The sequence below is a fragment of the Labrus bergylta genome, chromosome 10 (genome assembly GCF_963930695.1).
Source record: "Labrus bergylta chromosome 10, fLabBer1.1, whole genome shotgun sequence".
NCBI classification, from domain to species: Eukaryota; Metazoa; Chordata; class Actinopteri; order Labriformes; family Labridae; genus Labrus; species Labrus bergylta.
In genome coordinates, this window is record NC_089204.1 from 18186346 (window position 1) to 18205064 (window position 18719).

The 18719-nt window shown below is 39.9% G+C and overlaps 1 protein-coding gene across 2 annotated transcripts in view; it reads right to left on the minus strand.

Annotated features, from left to right (window-relative positions):
- arid5b (AT-rich interaction domain 5B) overlaps positions 1–18719 on the minus strand; it is a 75402-nt gene extending 56683 nt beyond the window's left edge. The window contains exons 1-3 of one of the 2 annotated variants that reach the window (XM_020650252.3): positions 18627–18719; positions 18048–18302; positions 7784–8018 (exon numbers count right to left, since the gene is read on the minus strand). In XM_020650252.3, coding sequence (XP_020505908.3) covers positions 7784–8018; positions 18048–18302; positions 18627–18647 — 511 coding nt within the window. In that variant the 5' untranslated portion in view covers positions 18648–18719. Of the gene's footprint in view, positions 1–7777; positions 8019–18047; positions 18303–18626 lie in introns of both variants that reach the window. The other variant, XM_065959207.1, reaches the window with a different exon arrangement.

An 18719-nucleotide genomic window follows, 5' to 3' on the forward strand; every position in this document is an offset into this window, starting at 1 on the left:
CAAATTAAATGTCTCCCCTTTATCTAGACTCACTTGTCCAAGATATTGCAGTAATCTGACTCGTGTTCCTGTCCTTTTTTCATTTGAACAAGTCCATGCTGCTTGTAATCAAGTGTCACTTAAGTCAAAGTACACAAGTGTCATTACCAAAATGTACTTAAAGTATCACAATTAAAACAACTCATACACCCACTCAGTACTCACAGTGCTAATGCAGAAAAATGGTTCAATAAGCACACTCTTATGTTAATGTTTCCACTGCTGCATTCATGTATAAGTACTAACATGAGGAGATGAAAGTGGAGCTGATTTTCAATCGTTTCTGTTTAATCATACTAGTTTAACTTATCATTATGTCCGTACAGATCTAAATCTGTGGCATAACACGACCATCAAGTTATGGTGGGATAAATCATGAATAATAAGGCTGCATAAAATATTTAAGGGAAAAAAAATGGTACATCACCTCGCGTAAGTTTTTCTTACTGTTTATTTAAAAATAAAGTATTTTTGGTACACACAACAGGGCATCCAGAAATGCAGAGTCTTAAATACATTCATAAAGCAGATGGACTGGCATGCTCATGAAATATGCAGAGTTATTTATTGTGCAATCTGTGTGTCCTGAATGCCGACTGAGCAGCGCAGAATCATCCATATCTATCCATTATCCAATATTTTTAGTCCAAAGGCAAACACAACATACAAGGGAGACATGAAGCAAAACAGTCCTCTGCTAAAAAAACGAATGTTGCTGTAATACTTCAAATGAGCATCGTCAGATATAGAAGTCTGTCCAGAAAGGCTGCTGGTTGGGCAACACACACAAGTGTGAGTCACAGTGTAACTGGAACTGGCAGGCAATTTGTTTAAGAAGAGAGAGCAAAAAGCTCCTTATTCAACACACAATCTCAGATCAAATGAACTCCTTGTGCATGCTCTTTTTATAACCAATAAAAATAATGTGAAATAATCAGTAAATTTGTCTCCAAGGCAGATTAGCTGGTGTATCAAAAAAAGAACCTCACTCCCTTTTTCTGCCTGTTTAAGATGCCCAACAGAGGTCACATCAATAGTGTCTCTGTTGTTGCAGACCTGACTAATGGAGAGAAGAGAGACACAACTGTTGTAATGGAGAGAGGGAGCTCTTCATTTCCCTCCGAGGCCACTCTCATTGTTTAACCATCTAGCAGCCCTCGCTCAAGTCGGAAAACACTTTATGTGACATTCCAGAAATAAAATAACACAAATTATTAATGAATATAGCCATCCAAGGAAGCTGAATTTGATTACAGTGGGAGTCATAACAGGATATGGCTCGGGTATTGGGTGGTCTCTCTCTTTCACAGTGTCTCTTTTTCCCATTCAAATTCGAGGCATGCTCAAACATCTAATAGATTTTTCCACCACGGCACACAATTTACTGCTTACAGATTTAGAATTCTCTGGCTTCCGGCCAGTCAGAAGTGAATTAATGATATGAGCACATCAGTGAGGAAAAACAGCTTGTGATTCTCTCTCCTACAGGTCTGAGCATAATGAAGAAGATACTGCCATAAAGCCACCCTCTCCTCACACCAGCAAGAAGGGAAGAAAAAAAAAAACACCCGAGAAGGAGGGGGGGGGGGGGGGGGGGGGGAGGTGAGAGAGGCACATAATCAATACAAACACTCCATTAAATTACTTCAAAAGGGATTTTTCGACAGTTTGTAGAATTAGTTCTGCGCAAAAAAGCAGAAGGGGAAGCAAATATGTTTGAGGGGCGGAAAGCAAACAAGTGCAAACCATACAATCTGCCACATATTCTGAATGGAGGAGTACAGTGTTGGTGTGTTTTACAGAGAATGTGCATTCCTTTTCTGTCAGAGTCACAACATGCCATTTCTCTCGTAACACCCCAGCACATTCTCTTTATCTTTTTCCAAGAAAGCGCTTACTCCTTCCCACGTAGCAGTGGAGACATTAAACATTTTCATGTGTGATAGCGAAGTCAAAGTCCCAAATATTGTTCTGTATTGTCACCAAGACAAATCAAGCATGAGAAGACAGCATCTGTCTGTTTCTTATCGCCGGCTCCTACCCGTATAAACATTCGGTGACGCTCACAACGGCCTCTGAAAAGGGGCAGAATCTACCCTCTACATCAAATTGAAATGTTCCGACTGAAATATTGTCGGGATATCAACATTGGATATATGTGCCTAGCCTGGTATACAGATCAGATGTTGCATCAGAGGGAAAAATACACAGTGGTTCTCTCCCCGGGCAGGCGAGGCAGTAAAGAATTTGAAAAAAGCAGTTATATCACTCTAGTGTCTCACCGGCCTGCTGCACCATACAGCTCAATCAATGTTCATTTAGCTCTGATCACATAGAGGGATGTTTAAGTGCATCCCAAATCACACTAATCTATCAAAGTTATTATGTAGAGTGATAAATACACTCCATAGAAAAGCATGTAGTTTGACTTTTAAAAGCCTTATTTCTGAGTTTGCACACGATTGTCCTATAATTCATTGCATAAATGAAACTGCAGAGCTGCTCAGTGCTGAAAAATGTTTTTATTATGATGCTATTTTGCGGCTCAGTTGGTAAAGAAGGTCGCCCATTTATCGTGGGGTTTATGCGGTATGATCTTTTGCTCCTCCTGTCCACATCCTTAAGTGTCCTAAAGGGCAAAACAAAACCACCACCTCCACCAAAAACAAGCCTGATGTATCTGTCTGGATATGAATCCAGACTAATGCACCTGAAAAATTTATGTAATTTAACATTTTTTGTCATTAAAGTTTGACATAAAGGATTATTGGGCCGGAATGTTTGGGCTCATTTTTTTTATGCTTACAAATCTCTGCAGATAGAATTTCAAGTCAGATCTGAAATCTTTTTTTCATTTCATACAGCAAAACGATGCATAATAAAGATGTCTTTCCTTGTACAATGATGAAAGACCTTCAATATCACAAACTGAATACTCTGTTAAATAGCTCACATTCTTCTGGTTTCTAATCAGTCTTGGATTTAACAGGTCATCGACAGTATACATTTTCAGGGTCTACAATATGTAGCACTACAGAAAGCACTTCATGTCAGAGAGAAACTTTATTGTATCATTTTATAATTTAATGGTTCCATTTACTGGAGTTGTCAAAAGGTGCTGCAGTATGAAAAATCCCATAAGTCAAACTGAGGGTCGACTACTTTTGAAATACACTTTTTTCCCACAAGAATTCAAACATGATCCTGTCTGGGTGTTTTTTTTTTAAGAGCCTTGATCCTTCCAGCACTGCCCAATGAAGCGGCTACAGAGGAAACTATAGGTGAGGGCAGGAGTCAGGAAAACCGTCTATGTTTCTCTGGATGAAGGAGTCACGAGCTCTGACCTTGTGCAATACGCCCCAGCATCTCAACTCAGAATCTTCTCACTCGCTTCTCAACTGAAGGCTTCAATTAAAGAAGACAAGAAAGAAAATCTATTGAGCTTTTTCGTGAGCATTCCTGTTGTTTGTAAAACAGTTCTTTATTATATGGCTATGTTTCTCAGAGCATAAGCCAACACACTGTATCAGCAGATACAGCTCTCCTACTCTCAGCCTCCTAGTATACGACCAGAAACCAATTTCGGCAGGCAGCAATGAAAAAAAAAAGAATCAGGCCAGTTCTCTGGGGAGAGATAGAGGTGCAGAATGTAAACTTCCCTGGCAAGCTATCCCCGGTGGATTGAACTGTAAAAAGAAGCTCTAATGCTCACTTCAATACAAGATAAACTGAGTGGACGGTTGGCATTACCTGATTAAGTGAATTGCATTACAGATTATGTAAGGACTGCAAAGTGCAATACATCTGTCTTTACGCACTCACAGAAATATGTTATGACTTTTCTCTTGGCTTGGAAAACTGTAAATGGGAACTGTGATTCAGAATAATAGTTTATTTTGGACAATGTTTTTAATTTAACTATGGTACTTTTGTTTTTTTTATGGGCCCCCATAAAATGTTTTGTATCCTTGATTAGAAAATTGACACCACTTTATACGTACATAAAAAATATAAAGCTAGCACCAGCAGTGGGACAGCTGGTCTGGCTGGATAACTACCTTAACTTAACGTGCCAAAGCAGATTTAGTCGGACACACTGTCCCTCAAAAAAAAGCAGATTTAGTCGGACACACTGTCCCTCAAAAAAAAAAGTCATATTTATACAAAATACAATAAATTTGTCTTTGACTATTTGTAAAATGTTATGACTATCTCTTGGCTTTGAATAGGAAATTGTGAGTAATATAATGGTTTAATATGCACAGTGTTTGCTTTAGTGTAGTTACAATTTGGGCACAAGTAGATCATTATAAAATTACTTTTACCAGAAGACAAAATAGAACATGTATCACTTCTCTCAGTTTAGCTAAGCACAAATATTTCAAACAGGGAGAATCAGCTAGCATGGTTGTGTTGCTGCTATTACATTAATGTTAGTGGCGCACAGGCAAATCAAGTCACCACACTAGCCCTTTAAATCAAAACATGAATGATTAAAGGCAGAAAATATGGCACATGTATATTTATAACTTCTGACTCTCCTTTAGGTTAGGAAAACTGTACACACTGATGATGAGTACTTACAACAATACAGTTATTTAATGCTATTTGTATCATGTAAGAGCTACAGGAAATTAGATGCTATGATACATATTTAAAGGACATTTGTACTATAGCTTGGAGCTAGATGAAAACATTGATGTCACTTTCACTGATGTATGATAAATATGAAGCTAGCAGCAAAAGCGGGTTGGCTTAGCTTAGCACAAAAACTTGTAATGGGGAAACCTTCGCTGGCTGTGTGGAAATCTTTATTCACAAATATGTGCTCTGCCCCTAAACACTTCATTTTTGCTTTTACTTTCTGTTAAATGGTTAATAAAAAGGGGAATGTTCATTTGTAACCTTTTGACAGAGCCATGTCAACTCTTTACCCCTGTTTCCTGTCTTTAAAGCTAAGCTAACAGGTTCACAGGCTCATATTCAGCATACAAGACATGAAAGTGGTATCAATCTGTTCATCTTGCTCAGGGACAAAACAGACTGATGCCACTTGTTCAACAAATTGTACAAATTAAATCATTTTTCCTTTAAAGTTTCAGAGGTCTATGAGAAAGTTGCATCATTCTCAAGGCCCTTTCATGCCAGCTCAGCCGCTTTTAAAAGAAAATACTGCCTTTCAAAGGCTGGCTTAAGCTGGAATTTGAATTATGATCAGCAATGATTTATACTTTGCAGGTTGTAGAGTCACAGCTTTCGAAGCTACAGGACAGCAGCCGTAAAAGTCACTTGTTTCTCTAATTAATTACTTTAAATTGTATACAGTACAGTAGCTATCTTTGCTTTAAATCTGCAATTCTGAGGACATTTCCAAACTTAAATGCTTTATGTAATTTCTGTTTAAAGCGATACAATCCTCCAGCTGCTATTTGAGCCACACCTCTCTCATAGTATTTTTCATTTGTGCCTGTGAGACACAAACACATTACAGTGCACTTAATTCACCTTGGCAGCAAGCCAGGAAAAGTTAAGATACACACTTTGGGGAAAAAAAAGAGAGAACAGTTTCCTTCGATAACAATGGCACACTTTATTGCTCTTTAGCTCACAATGGTTTTCTGTGCAGCCTGTGGTATTGCTGCAGTATCCTGTTATGGGGAACAATTCAATTCCTCTGACATAGGTAGAGATCAGAATAACAATCAGCAAAATACATCATTTAAGCTATTCAGCCAGCCGCCACCCCTGGCTGTTCTATTCATAAATACAATCCAGAGAAAAAAAAAAATATATATATATATATATATATATAGACATATCATAGAAAAAGAGTCTGTTTAGTAAATGAGCCAACATATTACACAGAATTACAGACATTCAGCTACAGGATGCTTTAAGGCTTTTTTTATATCTGATCTGCTGCTGCTGTGGCATGAATATTTCATTTGGGTAGTCAGCAGCATTGCAGAGGCATATTTCATATTTCTATGCAAACCCTTGCACAGAGTAACTCGCATTTGCTTTGATGAATAAGTGATCTCTCTCACTTACTCCCAAACTCTCGGCCCCGCTCATATTGTTCGACTGTCAACAACAAAAAACTGCCAAAGATGTAACGAGCAAACAAACAAATGGATAAGTGAACGCACACCACTGATTGTCCTTGTGTAGCATGTGTGTATGCATGTCAATGACTGTGTGTGTGTGTGTGTGTGTGTGTGTGTGTGTGTGTGTGTGTGTGTGTGCGCGTGTGCGTGTGCGTGTGGGTCTCTGGTGGCTAGCCAGAGTCTGAGCCCGTTCTGCTGAGTGGGCAGATTCTCTGGCGGAGTGTCCCATCGGAGTGACAAGTGCATTTAGAAACAGCCTGATGGAGTCATTAACGGTAGCGCTGCTCATTAGCAACACACGCACGAACACACACATATTCACACACACACACACACACACACACACACAGCCCCTCGGTAACAATAGCGTTTTCTCCAGGTTAATACAATGACAGTAGATGAATCCAGAAAATCTGGACGATACAGCACATTTATAGAAAGCTACGATATGAAACATAATATCTTTTAAGAAGCACGCTGACGAGCCTGATTATGAAAGCAAGCAATCACACACACACCCACAAGCACGATCAAACTATATTGATTCCATGAATAACAACAAAGCATCCATTATTGATCCTCTTGTCCTTTTTTGTGTGTGTATGAGATTCAAGCAAAGTCAAGTTACCAAGGGCATTACATCTTTCCACAGAATTTTTAAGAGAAAAATGTCTCATGCCTGTAACAGTTTCACTTTCACATCAGAATCAGGCTTTAAAATTATCACTAAAAGGAAAAAAAGAAAGTTATAAATCAGGCACCATGATAAATATGTACTATGAAAGACAAACTGTCATAGTGATGGTATTTTCAACATATTTGTTCAGCTACATTATACCCAGCCTAATCAGTGTTGTGCATTACATCACAACCATGTGAGAGGCAGAGAAGCATATAAGTGGGAAACGGCTTCAAAGGGAACATTATGTTCTTTCTGATTATTAGCTTCAAATGCCAGTTTCCTATTTGCATCCGATGAGTCATACACTCAGTCATCCAGCTTTATGTTGGGCCTGATTCATGGCTAATGCTCTAGTGAGACCCCAAGAGCCCTAAAATGCAGGAATCAAAAAATCAGTGACACTTAATGGCACTGTGTACATGATGAACATGCCATACAGCCATTCAGACACACACAACAATGATCCTTAAAGCTCCTGAGACGCACAGCCAATTATGATCTGAACTAAAGGATGAGAAGGTATGAGAGGTGCTGCAGACTGCAGCTTGATGTGACTCAATTCTTTAAAGACATAACCAGCTGAATTATGTGTTTTTTTTTGCATACAGCCTTTGTTGTTATCACACTCTGAAAACAGAGCTGTTGTATTGTAGGATAATAATGCGTTGGCAAACATTCAGCCATTACCTCGAGTCGGCCTCTTTTAGTGTGATTCTCAGCTCATTATATCAGGAGGAATTCCAACTACATATTGATGAATTACTCCAGTCAAGACAACACTTGTTAAACCAAGCAAAGGATAATAAACATAAGCTGATTTATGGTGGAGGCAGGACCCAAATACAGAAACATTCAACACAGCAGCACAAAGAGATTGTAAACTCAGCAATAACCTTTTGGGATCAAAGTCATACTTAAATGACTAAATAAAAATGGAGGTTTTGCTTACACTCACCTAGCTGCGCCCTCTCCCTCTGGACATCCTTGAAGTTGAGCCCGCTGGTCAGGGTGCTCTCTCTGTATCGATGGAGGGCCTCCCGCCTCCCATTGGTGCCCAGCTCTCGAAGCACGGAGGGTTTGAGAGGCTCGGCCTTCAGACAGTGGGCCCATCCTGAGAAGTCTGGTACAGTCCACTTCACTAGGTCCTCCAGCCGCACAATCACCTTCTCAGACACGGCAATTACCTCATGCTGAAAGGAAGCAGGGTACAATCCCAATTACAATCAGAAGCTCACAGAGGGAGTTACATAAATGCAACTGTGCCGAGGTCATGGGTCACTTCCTCTTAACACAGTTTTATGGCTCTGTTTGAATCCGTTTTGTTGAACAAACACAAAGAAACAAATCAGCAGCAACAGATTTGCTTTTGAAAGGTAAAACTATACCTCCCCCTGTGAAGGAACTGCAAAAACAATGTGAAAATGATAGAGAAAAGCTAACTAAAATAGAACAACTTATCCTCACAAAGCAGTGCAATAAATACAACTGAGCAGAAATACTTGTATTCTTATTGTCTATACCCTTTTTACAAAACCCTACCTATTTAAGTCATGATTTCAAAACTTCTTCTTGTTTGACTTTTGACTTGCATTTTTTTTGCAAACTAAGCTCTTTTCTGAAATAGACTTGTAATTTTTTCACATTTGTTTTGTTTCCCTGTACTTCTAAAGCCAAAGTGAAGTGATGAAGGAAGTATTCAGAATCTTTACTTTACAGAGAAATACTTATTGTCTCAAAATACTCTTCAAGCAGTAGTCCTTATTTAGGGGTAAGAGTATAAAGGGAATCTCAGTACAATATAAAATATCAAAAGAAAAAGCAGCACTCATCATTAATGGCTGCCTTGAGTGTGGTTTTGCTGTTGTTGTTGTTGTTGGGTTATGTTGTTTTGTTTTGGGGTTTTTTTTTTGGGGGGGGGGGGGTATGCATTTCTTGATAGGACAGTAGATCGAGTCGGAAACAGGGATGAGAGAGTGGGGAATGACATGCGGGAAAGGAGCCCCAGGTTCGAGGACCTATTATTCAGTGTTTCATATTTTTGATATCACCAAAGAATGCATGTAGGAGAATTTAATGTTTTAGTTTATAAATGTGGGGCATATTTTGAAGATATTTTGTTGCCTTGTTAACTACTGGGTGAACTTATTCATGTTTTATGCAATAAAAATATACACATTTCAAGTTAACATATAGAGGCAGAAGTCGATTATTTCCCTTTGACAACAGTGAAGTAGAGACACAAAGAAGCATCAAATGTTAATAAAGTTCAAGTGTCTCACATGTGTACTAAACTACAGTGCTTGAGTTCCCCTTGTAATAATGTATAGTAGTACGTATTCAGTGATCTTAATCAAGGTCAAATATCTAGTATCTTACTAAAAGTATTACAACAAGGACAGAGGTTAGATTGAGATTCAGAGTTAGTTGAGGAAACAGGACAAACAACACAACGTCCTTACTTATCCTCTTAATTGGTATGTGTGTCAAGTAGCATTATGGCTGTGGATGCACATTAATGTAAGTAAATTAGAGCAGCATGAATATGGATGATGTGGATAAATTGAATTTATGCCAGCAGTTAAATCAATGTCAATGAGGACGTCGGATGTTTTGGACTTTTTTGATTAGCATTTAGTTTGAGAACTCTGGCTCCTGATATCCACCATGAGCGCTGAGATTTCTACATTTTACTCACAAGTTAAAACAGGAGAAAGCTGTGGTCTCCCTGACACACAATAAAACACAGACAGGAAACTATAAATGTAAATCTATAGCAGTGATGTGCGTGGCTGAATAAAGCAGTGCTGGTTTTGTGTACACACTTTACTCTGTTCAGTAGCTTTACTTAATAAGATTTGCTCTCTCCAGTATGTGCTTCTGCCTTTTTCCCCTCCTAAGGTTGATTCAACCCTTTTTAATAACTCTCCAACTTGAAAAAAAGTCCAGCATAGAGGGAAGGAAGCATAGATGCTTAAATGTGTTTCCATTTGAAGGGCTAATGGTGGAAGTATGTTACCAACAGAGTGGAGTGGCTTGCTGGAAGATGGCTATTACAGAAACAGGCAAATCTGGAGGACAGATGTGTACAGGCAGAAATGCAGACACCCTGAGTAGGTCTCTGATGTTTACCTTGGTTTTGCCAATATAGCAGGCATCTGTCTGCCTGTACACATTTCCCCTGAAAGAGCCTGTATATGACTGACTTTAAAATAACATTTATTTGCCCCCATACTGACATTTTTATGCACTGTGTGTAAATGTGGAGTGGGTGGACAAAATAAAAGCTACACCTATACGATCTAATAAAATCCAAAAGAACTGTGCAGTAAATCCTTCCTTTGTGAAGCTCAAGATGTCAACTTCTTTAAAGCTGCATTTTTCACCCTTAAATTGAATATTTCAAAGACTTCCCGTTATTTTGCTTTCCATTCTCTAAAAACAAATACACGATTTCTCTGCGTTTCAGATTCTCTCAGAGAGTTCTGTCTACACAATTACCCGTATTCAGTTCTCACATCATCTGCAACTACAGGCATATCAAATCCCAACCAGTTGGAGACAGTACTTCCTTATAAAGGAAAAGCCTGCGAGGGATAGCTTGATATAGCTGTGCCTCCCTCACTAAGTAGAAACATCAAACATGGGTTTTCGGTCTTCTTATAATGAGCTGTCTTCAGCTGTCAAGTGGTGGCGGGTGGTTGTAACCGGCTTTCCATGCAATGAAAAACTGACTGCTGTTTCTGCCTTTTAAAAAAAAGCAGGCCATTTGAATAATGTAGAACAACAGTAAATAGCATTCAGCCTGCAGCCAAAATCACATTGTACTCTTTCTCTACAGATTTAGCTACTGTACTTTGATGTGATCGACTGACAGCACATACAGAAACATAGCGGAAGTATTTCCATTCAAAACTGAAATAATGCACTGAATGTTCTCCTGCTGGTGTATGAGTCAAACAGAAATACTTCAAGTAATTCCATAGCACACCAGAGCATTCACACACAGCAACAGCAAGCTTAAAAAACACACTGCCTTTCTATATCAATCAGCCTGATGACACAGTGCCTTGTGTGAGTGTCAACAGATCCTGTTTGGGGACTTGCTGGACTCGAGAGCGAAACACAACAGGTGAGAGCAATTCAGCAGCTGTCAACACAGTCCAGAATATAATCAGTCTATGAACGCACCCCAAACAGGTGACATCCATGAGCTTTGCCTTAAACTGATCCTTAAAACAGCAGCAGAAGTCCAGGGGCTCTGCTGTATGATGCAGCACATACAGTCAGGAAGCTCAACACCAGCTTGTGGTTTGCATAAGTCGTGACGTTTGATTGTGAAATGTTTAGGCAAATGCTGTAGATTTACGAAAAATTCCGAGTTTCCATGAGAACAAGTCTGTTGTTCAGAAATAACAGTGTTGCCTCACCCTGGTTTGCCATCATAAATTAAAGTAACAGGACTCTTTTCTTCATTGTATAGTCTGAAAATGGGGAAACTCAAAAAGATGACTTCAACTCATTTCTTTTAGTCCAGCTTTCAAACTAAAAATTGACTGGTCAGTTATTGCAGGATGAAAACTGCATTTCTCAGCATAGTTTTCCTTTATAAAAAAAAAACCATGATTTTCTCTAAGTGAGAGAAGAGTTTTAATGGTATTTTTATACACGCATTCTTACCAGACGCCACAAAGTTTTGGTTAATCAAGCAGTTTTAACAGTCTGTGGCTGTGAGCAATGATTGTCAATGAGTGTCATTGTGTAATCGGATGATTTCATTAATCCCTCATCTGAAGAGTCTGAAAATAGAGAACAATTAACTCAGAATGTTACATTTAAATTACTTCTTTAATCCAATTTGCTTTTATTTCATCAACCAATCACTGAATCCTCAAAATCATTTCCTGGCTGACTGAGAAGGAAAATACTGAATTTGCAACGTGACATTTTGGCCAACTATCGACTATAACAGCTCATAATAAATGAAACTTAAAACCAGCTGTTAAAATAAATCTGTTATTGATTCATTTTCTGTCAAATAACTGTATCAACTAAGTGTTCTAGCACTGCTAATAACACAACAAAGAATAATCTTTTTATTTGTATTATCAACCCTGCACGGCTCTTCTACTTGCATTTTTGGTTGTAAAACTGTGCTTTGGAAACTTGCTGTTCTGTAAATGCAGCCTGTTCACACTGTCCTGTCATGTCGAGTTAGGCAGCTGATAGTTTAGCGGAGCAGCAGACACAGCCAGCAGGCCACTTGATAATATAGGTCAGAGGACTGTAAGCCCACAGCCAAGAGGTGACACTCCACATCAGCAACATACCAAACTGCCTGGTGTCATTTCACTGACACTTCCTGCACACATGCATAAAGAGCATTCAGATACTCTGACTTCTGAACTTCATATCTTAATGTACTGCTATTATTTCACCTCCAGGAAGTCAACACACGCACATACTGTCTAACTGCTCATTTTTATGATTGAGCTCAAATGCACAGTAACACATTAACAGCTGAATGTTACATTCAGTCTCCATTCTTCCATCAATAATTCATGTTATTACTGCAGCAGCGTGTTATCTCCAAAAAACATTACTGAGTGAATTTATTGCTCTGACTGCACATAATGGACTAAAAGTGGAAGGAAAAAAATAATCTGCTGCGAAACTGTAGATAACTCAATTCCAGCAAACGCATGACTCCAGCAATCTCAATGAAAAATTAAACTTGCTAAAATCCATATCATTCAATTTATATGGATGCAGTCGTGTATTGGTGGCAAAAAAAAAAAAAAGAAGCACATAAGGGGGCATTCCCGGTTCTATATTGGGCGATCCAATTAGAGACAATGCCGAAGAAATATTCCATATCGTTCCCAACAATCCCCAGCAAGAAACAGTGAGGGAGACATTCCTGACTGTCAGCGTTCTGCGGCGGAGCGTCTCATCGCTCGGACAGGACTTTCAGCTTCGGGAGTCAATGGGGTGCACGCTCCCAGTGGGTGGGTGTCTTTCTATACTGTGGGTACAAACACATACACATACACACACACACACAGCGCTCCTGTCATGCTGAGAAGGTTTCAGCCTGCTGCCTCTGAGAGGTCAGCACTGGAATTCGTAAGGCCAAAAGAGATTAGTAATTGAGGAATGGACATGGTGACATGGACAATGAGGAGACAGAGACGGAAAGAAAAAGAGAGGAAGAAGAAAAGAGAAAGGAGAAAGAGAGAGAGAGAACGAAGCTATGAAACACAATATGAGTTCATTATCTTCCTCCACGCCCCATGCCTGACCTTGGCTTCAGTGTCCCAATACAAACTTATCTTGGAATTAAAAAGCAGCTCCGGGGAGTAAGCCAGGCGCAATTGAATTAGAATATGTTTTCCTGAAGTCTAGATAGAGTTCAAGGTATTATATCTAAAAGGTGAGAATTATTGTACATAATGTTCTGCCACTTAATGCATGCAGTTTATTCGTATGCATAAAAAGTCGCTGTAATATCTGCAGGCAGCTGAGCTCATCTTTTATTCACTGATTCCATTAAGAGATTGCTCAGGTGATATATGAACTGAAGCATTCTTTTGCGGTTATAACGACAGAGAAAAATAGCGAGATAACAGGAGGTTTTCAAAGCCTCTCTGAAAAGTGGGTGAGGCATCCATCATGTAAGGTGACACCACAAAAAAAAAAAAGCTCTGTCAGCTCCTTTGAAACGCTGAATCTTTGTACTCTTGTGTTTTAGCAAATAAATGCACGCAGAGACAAAAAAGGAGACAAAATGCTTGATGATCCCGTGTGCTCCATCTAAGAATGAAAAATATTGGCTGCAGCATTAAGCAAAAGCTTCTCATCTGCGGCTGCATTCTCCTCAAAGGTTATAATAACGATCCACTGTAGCTGGGGGCACTGGAGTCATGCATCAAGGCAAATGTTTGCCTGTTCAAGTGGTTAGTCAATGACAAAGTGGAAAAAACTGGAGCTTAAGTGCACCAAAAGGCCCTGCTGTGTTGACAAACCTGGCGCTGTTGAAACATATCATTACTGAGGCGGGAAAGACACAAAAGTTTAGTGCAAAGAATCAGATGATTGTGAAGGACGAGACTGACATCTCCTTTACCAATGGGAAATGTTAGCAGGGCTTTTATAGCCTTTGAAGTCCAGGTTATTCCATTTTAAAGGTTTTAAATTACACTATCCTAAAAAGCTGGTAATAATTTACATGCTATTTCAGCAATAGTGAGGAATTCACTGGAGGGCAGTGTTCAGAGTTAATGACTTGTTCTGCGGCAGGAGGAGGCACACACACACACACACACACACACACACACACACACACACACACACACCATGAAAGCCCCCCTCCTCTCTTCTCCAATAGCCCAACTCTAAATTCCTGCCATTGTTGTGTGAATGGGGAGATTTGGTATAATGCACAGACTGGCCAAAGACAAGGCAGCAGTAAGGACGCTGTAAAAAGATCACAGTAAAAATGTGCCATATCACATTTACACTGGAGTCATTCAGAAGAACGACCTTATCCATCAAAATGCTGGTCGCATATCTAAGCCACTTACACTTAATTCAACCAGCATCCCAGATGCTTGAATTACCCATTCAGGGTTTTTCCCTTAGGAAAAATCAAAGAAGCAGCAAATGAATACAATCTAATTTCCCTACAAGCTGGCTTTCCAAGCACTGAAACACATGCATGGACTCCTGCCATGGACTGAAGAAATGGCCCTGGATGCATGCCAAAGTGTTTTCCACAGCAATCAATACTGGCCTACTGCTGCAGTCCCCTGCCTGTCAGTGTGTGTGTGTGTGTGTGTGTGTGTGTGTGTGCGTGCGTGTGTGTGTGTGTGTCTATGCCAAAGCCTTGCCAGCTAGAGGGACAGAATAGAGGAGAAGCGAGGTCAGATGAAATCAGAGGTGATGATAATAGCACATTAATATAACATGATCCAGAAATATTCTCTGCGGTTGTAAATTCCCATTAAGAGCGCCTTGCTGTATTTGCACTAAAGTGGGATATATAGTTTAAGATAAGCAATAGCAATTAAGCCCCTGAAGCGGAGTGTACAATAAGTGGGTGTTGTGCAGGGTGAGCTGTTATCTCCACATGGCTCTCTCCTGAAGTCCAACAGCAGACAGAGGCAGGCCAAGAAATAATGTGTCACTCAGTGAGTTTTAAAAACACATGTGACTGTTTAGTCGGTGGCAGTTTGCAGGCAGACAAATAGAGCGGAGGCCCCAATAGAGGGTTTGTCATAATGGGTGAGCAGCTCGGCACAAAGCCTGTTTAAAGAGCAAGCAGAGCTCAACTGGTGGGGGTAAACACTGCTTGTCAAGCTGAGCAACAAAGAAAAATAGAGTTTCCTCCACATATGGACTTAATAATTAACTCAATAGATTAATAAATTCCCCTCTGGTTTTGTTTATCAACTATTCAGCATACTCAGGCGCTGAGAGTTTAAGTTTATTCAATGAATCATTTTTTTTTCTATTTCCAGCCTGGGTTTTAAAAGCTGGCTGCGTTTAAAAGGAATTGACCTCTGACTCGGTGACAGAAGAAAAACAAGCACAGTAGGTCATGGGTTGGTTCCTCTTGTCACTGCATAGCGCAGCAAAAAACTCAGAGAGGAGAGGCTGGGAGCGAACAAATACCTGAGAAATAACCAGGAAATTACATCATACCTCTGCTCAGAGAACACAAGTGAATCAGTAATCCAATTCGAGTGAGCTAGCTCAATATTAGGCTGTTGTGATGTTCTTGAAAGAGTTGTGCCTTGTGGTATTTGGAGGATATTGGCTTGGAGCTTAAAATAATACTGATCTGCAAGATATGAGGCTGGATTTCATACAGATATGGAGCAAGACAGCAGCATCTGTTTACATGTCAAATAAATAAAACATTAAAAAAATCACTGTCTGTTTGTATGTTGTGTGAAAATATTGACGTGTAAATCCAACATGATCTAAGAATAAGAGTCTTGAGCCTCAATGACACCAAGCTGTGCCTCACCTCTCAGTGCTGCCTGTGCTCATTTAGCACACAAATCTCGTGAAAACAACACACTTCCTGAGAGCTAGATGCTATCATTTTCATATCTGTATGACTCACTCTGCTAATTTTCAGGCAGTCAATTGCGGATTTACAATTCTGAGCAACTCTGCAGCCATTAAACTGTCTCTGTGTACTCCCAAAGAAACATGACTAATGATAGGTTTATAAACTCCACTTCCCAGTGAAGCTATAAATGAACTCTAGTTCCCTCTTGTTTACATTTTAAAACAAACAATCTTTTAACACATGCTTTACTAAGGTGAAGATTTAACAGCCAATGAGGTTTTATGTTTTTTATATCACAGTTTTTTTTTTTTTTGTTGAGGCGGGTTTACCCTCCCTGTTTGTTATTTGGATTATAGCTTGCATCTGTAAGCGCTCCTAGCTGACTCATGCAGGACAGATTAGTGTTATGGGGCAAAGGCAGTGAGAATCTGAACGTCTCAGTGAAGGTCATAAAACTGACTTGAAGTTGTCAGGGCAATTTTCACTGTGTAATATACTGTAACTACTCTGATTCGCTGAGAGCAGGAGGGTTTGACAGGGCCCTTTAATTGAGGTCAGCCTGCAGGCACTTACATTGCACTTAAAGATATCATCCTCAAATTATCTTATTGGATAGTTTGACATATTCTGCAATCAGTCGGCAGCTTCAAAGCATCTGCGGGGTCGTGTGATGCAAGTTGCTGCATAATTCATGCTTTTATTCCTCTTGTGATTTCACTCTTATCAAACACACAAACTGTATCATGCTGTGCTGCACTATAGGTCCCAAATTCTTTGTCATTTCATTTGCATTGCTAGTGCAGCTTTTTTTTTTTTTCCAGATATACCCAATGGACTGGAATGTAAGCACTTAGCAATGCAAATAAGTCTTTGGGAAAAGGGGGAGGAGCTCATGTGTCGTTGCGCAAGTGTGTGGCCTCAGAATCGGCGATGCATGCTCTCAAAGTAATTACTAAATAATTGCAGCGTGTTAAAGGCTAAAGCGAGAGGGCTGCAGGAGATGATACCCGTTTATAGAAGAATTCAGCCACTAAGATGATAGCTTGTCTAAGCAGCGGAGCCATAAATAGCCACCTTTCTCATGAAAGAGAAATGTGATAGCCACTCTATTACTCAAGAGGAAAGAATGTAAGTAAACCATCAGCGGAAGAGTCGACTACAAACACGGCTTTGTCCTTCCATATAAACAATATAACAGCAGCAGAGAATCACTTCCATCCAGCCGCGAGTGATCAAAAGCAAAGAGGACTAATTAAAGTGCTGTTGTCGCCGTGCGGAGGAATATCAGAGAGAAAAACAACACGGCGGTTTGTTTAACTCTCGATATCGGAGTAATGCCATTCACAGCAGCGATGTAACCGGATCACAAGCGCCTCATACGGCCACAGTCAATCATAACTATTGCTTTCCTGTGCCAACAGGGGCGTCATGCAACACAGAGGCGTTTTAAGTGCTGCGAGCTGACAATATCACATTGTTGCGGATGGAAATGTCCACATGGAAAATTATGCAAAGCTTGGAGAGTAGTTAAAACGTGTCAGCGCTGGCTTTGCTCTGCCGCCACGCTTTATGACTCGCTCTGCCTCTTTCAACATCAGGCAGGCATTACTAAATATCTAATAACTATCAGAGCGACTGATCTGAGCCAGGTTGACCCCATGCATTCATTGTCGTTTCGCAATTTCCGCCCATATGCCCGTATTTGACACGCTTTACCAAGAAATGAAATGGCAGAGTCTAGGCACAGGATTGTTGCGGATTTTCCCCCTTTTATAAAACAATTAACCCCATAGAGCGCAGCAGCAACCTTATTGAGCGCAGCTGGACAAGTGCACATTCAGCAGTTGACACCACAATAGGCAAATAGGCTAAAGTAAAACTAGAGAACAAACAGTGCCGTAGGTCAATCCTTTTACTGCTCGGATACATCAATGTCAGTATCAATACGCGCGTTTATGAAAACCTGCCTCGGGAGAATAAACATCCACTGCCAACTCTTAATGCAGTAAGGATGCTGGTTAATTAAAAAAAAAAAAAAAAAAAAAAAAAAGGCTCTCGAACAAGGAAGAATAAGCAACATAACAAACACACACAAAAAAAACACATCATCTATAAATATTCACAAGCCGATTAGTCCTCCTACCTCTCCATGGCTGATCGTCCGTCCCTGGGGACTATCCTCGGGTAGAAAATAAAGTTTAGAGCTTGATAAAAGTTGCTTGCTTGTTCTTTCTTCCCAGAGCAGCTGAAGCTCCGCTATGCAAATAGGTTCCTCCGGTTTACATCTGACGAAGAAAAAGTCTCCGAGAGACAAAATCCTCGCTTTGCCGTCCCGGTGAAACTTAAAGGCTTTATAGAATATATATGGTCCATGTAAACCGCAAGACGAGCCCACCCACTGAAGAGGAAAAAAAACACAGAGGGAGACATTAATGAATGGCTTAACAACTCATTTAGTAAACAAATCGTGGCAAGGTGGACACAAACATTTTAAAGATCACTGCGTGGTGACACACGCCTGGCAAATATCACGTTAGGATATTTTCTGTACATAATTAGTATCGTGTAACTATTTTTAGACGTTCAACATATGACACAGATGTGGTTCTATTAAATTTAATGTTGCAAAGTTTTGTGGATTAGGCACGTGCGTACACTGTAGAGCAGGTGGATTATCGTAAAGCGAAAATAAAATAAATCGACGGTTGATAACAAACGTTACCTTCAGTGAGTTCGGCTCCATCTCGACGTTATGAATTGATTAAACTCAACACGCTCTCCAAACTTGCTGGCTTGAATGGATTTCCGAAGGTCC